At 39.7% G+C, this 8,083-nt stretch overlaps 1 protein-coding gene across 1 annotated transcript; it reads left to right on the forward strand.

Annotated features, from left to right (window-relative positions):
- Positions 1–3,936: 3,936 nt before the first annotated feature.
- LOC118981043 (olfactory receptor 8B12-like) lies at positions 3,937–4,960 on the forward strand. Its single transcript, XM_037037767.1, has one exon. It carries the CDS (start codon positions 3,937–3,939, stop codon positions 4,867–4,869), a length of 933 nt encoding a protein of 310 aa, XP_036893662.1. The 3' UTR covers positions 4,870–4,960.
- The last annotated feature ends 3,123 nt before the right edge of the window (positions 4,961–8,083 follow it).

Here is an 8,083-nt window from a genome sequence, read left to right on the forward strand (position 1 = left end):
GGGTGGAAAGGGGAGGGAGGCGGGGAGCATGGGGTGGGGGGTGGGCAGGGTTCGGAATATAAGACAGAAACCTGTAGGTGAACAAGAATTAAATAAAAATTATATTTAAAAAAAAAAGAAGTACAGTGCCTTTGGTTACTTTAACATTTGGAATATTAAATGTGCCTGGGTTACTGTGTCTGCTTCTCATCCTTCTCTATTTGTAGCCATCCCTGGTGCACCTCCGCTTGTGTATAATGAGACCTCTATTGTATATACTTTTACCACTACTCCTGGTACTATATATACCAGCTGTTTAACCCATGCGAATGTCATTCAATTGAATCTCACCACCATATTTGTCATTTGCCAACAGGCTCAGGCCTGGATTCCTGTTAACCTTACCCAAGAGGAGGCTGAACAACAAGGAGTAAGTGCTCTCAGTAAGGCCCTCACCTATGTCAGAACCCACCAATTCATAGGCATGCTTATTGCCTCCATAGTTTCTTCTATGTTAATAATAGGGGCCATGACTACTGCATCTGTAACCCTTACTGAATCCATTCAAACCGCGCATGTGGTTGATGTTCTTCTCACTCTATACTACTCAGCAAATGATTCAACAAAGCCAAATTGATCAGGAAATTCTTACTCAGATCTCTGCCACAGAATCCGCCACTGTCTGGCTTGGAGAGCTACAGGATGCTCTCACCCTAAGGCAACAGCTTACTTGTGATCCTGGTTTCTCTAAACTCTGTGTTACTCCATTAAGGTAGAATTCTAGTCAGCATTCCTGGAAAGATAATTGTCATCACATACAGGGAGTGTTTTCTACCAACCTTAAAATACAAATTCATCAACTCCAGCTTGAACTCCACCAGCAGCTCAGCAACATCAAACGCCTAACTGAACAAAAGGTGTTCCATACTCTGCACAATAATCTATAATGGATAAACCCTAAGAACTGGTGTGATGGAGTGAATTTTCAAGTTTGGGTTATGGCAGCCCTTGGGTGCCTCATTGTTTTAATATATTTGTGCTTTATGATGTATATGGAAGTTTTTTTTCTTGTGAACGCATTCAAAAACAGCAAGTAGTAGGTTTCACAGTCCTAATAGCTTCAGTTGATTTAACAAACAAAAAAGGGGGAGATGTTGGGAACCCCTGCCTGGTTTCAGGAGTTGTAACTGCCCCCCATGGATAAGGCTGAGTGAGTGACCTTCAGACTGTGAGCCACTAAGGAGACAAAGCTTATCTCCCTGGCAGGAACACTGCTTCTGCTTCATCCATCTCTGACCCCAATGCTTGGTCAGTTACTCAATGATGAGTACAACTCCTCGGGGGGGGGGGGAGAACCTAAGCCAGACATGATCACTCAGGAGGCCCTCAATGAAGGACTAGGGGGGCTGCAGCAAAGAGGGAATGATGGACCCTCACCCCCCAGCTATTCTGACATAGTCTGAGTCCCCATTTCTGTCTGGGAGAAGCACTGCCTGGCTCTCACCCACTTAAGTCTAAAAACCTACGCCGGGAAAGGTGGTGCAGCCCTCTGCCAGCTAGAGTGGGTTCCAGGGTGATCTGCCCTAAGAAAGAATCCCTAAAGTCCTGTGAAGCCTGCATTCCTAAAAGTGCTTTTCTTTGTATGATAAGGGTCTGAGCAGGAAATGAGTATGACTCCCAAAGTTTTTGCATCCCCCTTACCTGACTGATACTGATTCAGATGAATCCCTGAGATTTCTTTGAAATGTTATCTAGTGTTTGATCCTTACCACCTGAGATTGATTGATGAGCTTTGCCTGTATTCCTGTGTGTTAGGAACCTAATAAAAGCCATTGAGGAAGGGGCTCTTGGTCTTTCTCCTTCTAGAGATTGACCACCTCTGCTCCCCAAGCAGATCATGTCTTGGTAGTATTATTTTCATCTGTGGTGGACAGGGGGACTTTTGCGCATCCTCCACCACAACAAAATAGACAGAGGGAGATTAACAATAGCATGGGAAATGGCGAAGCCAAAGAACTTAAATGTACATGCTTGAATATAAACTAAGGTGGAGGAATGGTGGTGATAGGGGAATACAGGGTGTAGCAGAATAAAGGAGAGGAAAAAATGGAACAACTGTGGTAGCATAATCAATAAAATATATATTTTTACAAAGGATCAAAAGAAATAAAGAGCTTCCCAGACGAGAAAATATTAAAGGATTTTATCACCACCAAACCATTATTACAAGAAAAATTAAAGGGTCTTCTTTAAGAAGAAGAAAAAAAGGTAAAAAAATATGACTAATAAAATGGCAATAAATACATATCTATCAACAATTAATAAATAGACCTGTTAGTGAATTAGCTTTCGTGAACTAATTTTCAGGGAAACAGCATGACTTCTTTTTTTTCTTTGTAAATTTTTATTTGTATTTAATTCTTGTTCAAGTACAGTTTTCTGTCTTATATTCCCAGCCCTGCCTCCCAGTGCTCCCCAACTCCCTCCAATTTCTGCCCCCCACCTTAATTATTGTCCATGTGTCCTTTATAATTGTTCATGTGAGTCCATCCCATTTTCCTTTATGATTCTCTTGAATCTACAAGCTATGTGTGCTCCTCACTTTAAAAGTGGAGATTAATAGGTCTACCTACGAGGTTGTTCTGAGGAAAAAACACGATAAAATTATTTATGCATTACTTTGGATTCTTCAGTTGAGGGTGCTGACTCAGATACAGTGTCTGGTATACAGTAAGTGCTCAATAAATGGACAAAATACAAGACTTATTTTCCCCACGGTGCTTTGTTCTTAATTGTACTGAGAAACATGCAACTGGAATGAAAGGAGAGGCCATTAAAAGCTCTGTCAGGCACCTCAAGGGCATAAACAAACATTTCTTCTTCCCTAGGGAGCAAGGATCCTGAGAGAGGCCCTGTATCTAGGTCACTGTGATCCCTAATCAAGAATAACACTGTATGGACCTTATAAAGGTGCTCTCCCATCCCTGGAAGGTGGACTGGAGGATCGGGACAAAGGAGGTCAGAGACCATGTTCTTCAGCTCAACAGGAGAACCAAGACAAACTAAAGGCTTTGAATTTTAAAGGAGAGAGGCAGAAGCAGAGCAGACTGAGCTCTGAGGTATCCTCCTCTTGTCACCAGGGCCATCTGAATCTGCATGAGAGAAATGGGTGGGAGCCAGCAGAGTCCAGCACTGTGACTGCAGGCAGAAAAAGGGTGAGTGCCTGCCTGACCTGGTCTGTGCTCTAGCATAGGGGTTAGGCTACAAAGCCTGAACCCCAGAGCCAGACAGCCTGAGTTCCCCTTCTGCTGCCAATTGGAACTGGGACTTCTGCCCAGTGTCCTCACCTGTTCAATGGGTTTAATCAAAATGCCCCAGACCACTTAGAACAGTGCCACTAGCATAGTTAGGGGTTTGCAAATGTTCCTATTTTCATGGGTTTAGTTAATAACTTTACCTTAGTACTCCAGTATTATTTTCACATAATATTTCCACAGCCATTCCAGCTACAGACTCAGGGCAACACAGCCTCATCTTCCTGTTCTGACCAGCACTGACCAAAGGTGGAAGGTCTAGGGCAACTGGCTTCTGCTTCCCAACAGCACTGCATGAAAGGACCCAAGTCACAGAAAACTTGGTCCACAGCTACAGAGGGCAGGCAGTACCAGAGGAGGGTTACCACTGCAAGGTTGCACTGTCATCCCAGCTGAGCTTTGTGGACTTCTCCTCAGTTGGATGAGCCCTTACTCTGGAGGCAACTTTCACCCACCAACAGTTACTAGAATGGTTGAAGCCCCATGGGGACCATAAAAACAGAGATGCAGAAACAAGGAGATGCCACCTCAACCCTAAGTTCAACACCTTCCTCTTCAAACACCACACTCAGGAATGGGTTGTTTTTCTCTCTGTGTATCAGCAACTCTTTTCTTTTTCCCTCCCAGACTGTCTTAGAGGGGGATGGCTGCAGAAAACACCTCCTCTGTGACAGAGTTTATCCTTGCAGGCTTAACGGACCAACCAAGGCTCCAGCTCCCTCTCTTCTTCCTGTTTCTGGGCTTCTATGTGGTCATCATGGTGGGGAACCTGGGCTTGATAATACTGATTGCGCTGAACTCTCACCTTCATATTCCCATGTACTTTTTCCTCTTCAACTTGTCCTTCATTGACTTCAGTTACTCCTCTGGCATCATCCCCAAAATGCTGATGAGCTTTGTCTCAAAGAACATCATCTCCTACACAGGGTGTATGACTCAGCTCTTTTTCTCCTCTTTCTTTGTCATTTCTGAATGCTTCATTCTGTCAGCAATGGCATATGACCGCTATGTGGCCATCTGTAAACCACTGTTGTACATGGTCACCATGTCTCCTCAGGTGTGTTTATTTCTTTTGCTGGGTGTCTACGGGATGGGAATTTTGGGGGCTATAGCGCATACAGGTAATATACTGTTTCTGACATTTTGTGCAGAAAACCTTCTTAATCATTATATGTGTGACATCCTTCCCCTCCTTGAGCTTTCCTGCAATAGCTCTTACCTGAATACTTTGGTGGTCTTTACTCTTGTAGCCATTGACATTGGAGCGTCTATTGTGACAATTTTTCTTTCTTATGGCTTCATTCTTTCCAGCATTTTCCACATTAGTTCTACTGAGGGCAGATCCAAAGCCTTTAGTACCTGCAGTTCTCACATAATGGCAGTTTCTCTTTTCTTTGGTTCAGGAGCTTTTGCATACCTTAAACCACCTTCTATTATACCCCTTGACCAGGGTAAGATCTGTACTGTATTTTATACCATTGTGGTGCCAGTTTTGAACCCACTAATCTACAGCCTGAGGAACAAGGATATCAAATTAGCCATGAACAAAACCTTGGGGAGAATAACTTTCTCTTGAAAAGAATTGGAAATTGAATAAAGGGATGAGAATTTTTAACTTAGAGTGTTGTTGTAATTTTATCATCATCATCAATAAGGAATTCAACCTTCATGCTTTTTTATTCTATATTTAAAATTTTTTTTAACTCTTTCCCGAATGGATTTATTCTCTCTCACCATCACCCTAACTCCTCTTTCTATATTTTATAAAAATAGTCTTTGCAATCATATAGTATGCAATATTGAATGGGGCTTCAGAATCATTTCATCTAGTCCAAAAATATAAGGAAACTACCTGGTGGCAGATCCGGGACTGAAATTCCAGCTTGAATCTCAATTGAGTTTTTTTTTTTCTTTATGCCATGTTTTCTTGCCTTATCTCTTTCTTGGAAGATGTCATTTCACATGTTATTTGACCTAATACATCTAAATTAAGAATGGATTGACAGTAATTTCATACTACTTGCACAACATAATTTTTTTTGCACAACATAATTTTAATACATCACATTTTGCAAGAGAATAGGAGGTGAAAAATTTTGTTGAGTAGGTCTTGGCAAAATGACAAGATCACTGTCTGATGAGTTTTGTCGTGTGTTAAATGGGTAGTGTGTTAGGTTTCCCAGAAGACACTATGGGGACCACTGACTTGGTGAATGGAACACCGGGGATGTGGGTTAGTGAATTAGAATTTACAGGGGAGAGAAATGGAATTTGAAGGGTAGAAAGATGCTGAGTGGAGGCATCATATTATTTCAAGGCTGAGACAGAATTTGGAGTCTCATTTCAAGGGTTATCTTGGTTGTGGTCCAAGGTCATTGGGAGCTGTGCTATCTGATCTGGTAGTCACTAGTCATGTAGGGTATTGAGCAACTGAGATGTGGATATCCAAATTGAGACATACTGAAAGTGGGCAAAGTAAGTGTGATATACACACCCAATCTCTGAAGAATATGAAAAACAATTTCATGGATATTTTTTTACTTGATTACATGTTGAAATGATAACATTTTGGAGATATTGTGTTAAACAATATATGTCATTAAAATGAATGTATCTGTTTATTTTTAAGGTATCTACTAGAAAGTTTAGAATTTGTAGGTGGCTTGCACTGCATTTCCATTGGATGACACTGGTCTAGAGGATGTAACGGAGCACTAGATCGCCCTGTGTGCATGTTCACCTGCCAGGCAGCACCAAGCTGCTGCTTATGAGGAGAGGCAATTGCTATGGAATTTTCAGGCATTGCAGACTTGATATTCTAATAATAGAGGCATATGGGTAGGAAATGGTGATCTCAAGATAAGATGACCATAAAGCCATCATATTATGAAATGGGAAATAGAGCTTTATATTAAAAATCAAAAGAACAATTTTTGTCTAAACTCACTATTATTGGTAAAATTTCTTTGTGAAGCAATGACAAATGAAGTACTAGGGGAACTATTTTGACTTATGGGGCTATTCTTTAGGAAAGTCCATTCAATTAGGATGTAGGGAAATTTGAATAACTGTTGAGTTCTGCCTTTTGATTTTTTTCATTGCTGCCAAAAGGAAAAGAATAAGGTTATGAAGGGAGGATTTAGATGAGATGAAATACCGGATCCAGCAGAAGTAGTGCCATTGAGTGTGGTTGGTAGGGGACGTGACTGTCTCACATGAGATGGACAGCAATGTGAACATTTTGTCATAGGGTGTGGTGGAGTGTGATATCACTGTTACAGAATTATGTGCTTATTATTTTGTAATTAAAAATTTTATATAATAAAAGAGGTATGTTTTGTGCCAGATGCTGTGGATGCCAAAATTTAGGGAACCTTGAATTTAGGAGTTGGGGTTGGTGTATTTAATTTGCTCTTCAATATAGGTCATGAAAGAATACAGAAAACTCCTTTTGAAAATTTTGTGCCCTGACTTTTATATAGCAAAGTACAGAAATCTTAAATGTACAGCTCATTGAACTTTTGCACATGAATACATAACCGCACCTAGATCAAGATGTGCAACATTTCTGTCTACTTTTGAAAGTTTCCTCTGGCATCTTTCCAGTAAATACAACCTGCCCTCCACCCCATGCCCCACAGCTATCCACTCTTCTGACTTCTGACTCTATACATTGTAGAGTGTTGTCTGTACTTGAACTTCATATAAACTGCTACTCGATTGTTTGTGGCTTCTCTTCTTCATCATAAAGCCTGTCATGTACATGTATATTGCAGTATGTATGGGTAGATTATGTTATACTGCTGTGTAGTATTCCATCATGTGAATATACAATTATTTAGCCTGTTCATAAAGTTAGATAGTTTCAAGCTTTTGTCTATTAGTGATAAAGCCTTTAGAGACATTTAGCATGTGTATTTGCAAACATCTCAAAATATTGTGCATGTGTATTTGCAAACATTGGCAAACATTTTGCCAGTGTTTGCTTATTTTGATTGAATAAGCAAAGATTTCTTTTGGATTATACTTATATGTGGATCTGTGGGATAATAGAGTAGGCTTATGTGCAGCTTTTATAAACATCACTGCCAAACATCACTGTTTTCTAATGTTTGATTCAATTTGCATTGCTATCAACAACGTTTGAGGATTCTAACTGTGTTACATCCTTGTCAATTCTTGGTATTTTTATTTTACCCCTATTTTATCCTTTATGCAAAAATGTATTTTCATTCTGGTATGGACAGTGGAATGCTTTTTTGTCGAACTTTTTTCCCTGATAAGTAATGATGTTGGGCACCTTTTCACATGTATACTGGCTGTTTGGATATGTTCTTTGAAGTAATTATTCAAGTCATTTCTTCTTTAAAAAAATAGGGTAGTTAGTTGTTTTCCTGTTGTGTTGTATTGAAGGAATTTTAAAATGCACATGTAAGTCTATATAAGTGTACATGTTTCTGTTTGTGCATATGTGTATATATATATTCTGTTTGTGCATATGTGATATATATATATAAAAATATATGGATAATACATTCATACATATAGTCATCTTCCTCTCCCTATCTTCCTCAGACTATGCCTTACTTATCCTAAATGATATTTTTTGATAGCCAATATTTTTAATTTAAATGAAGTTTGATTTATCAACTTTGCCTTTCATAGTCAGTGCTGTGTCCTAATTAAGAAATTCTTNTTTAAAAAAATAGGGTAGTTAGTTGTTTTCCTGTTGTATTGAAGGAATTTTAAAATGCACATATAAGTCTATATAAGTGTACATGTTTCTGTTT

The sequence above is a fragment of the Sturnira hondurensis genome, unplaced genomic scaffold (assembly GCF_014824575.4).
Source record: "Sturnira hondurensis isolate 20B ecotype Veracruz unplaced genomic scaffold, ASM1482457v3 Scaffold0023431, whole genome shotgun sequence".
Lineage (NCBI taxonomy): Eukaryota > Metazoa > Chordata > Mammalia > Chiroptera > Phyllostomidae > Sturnira > Sturnira hondurensis.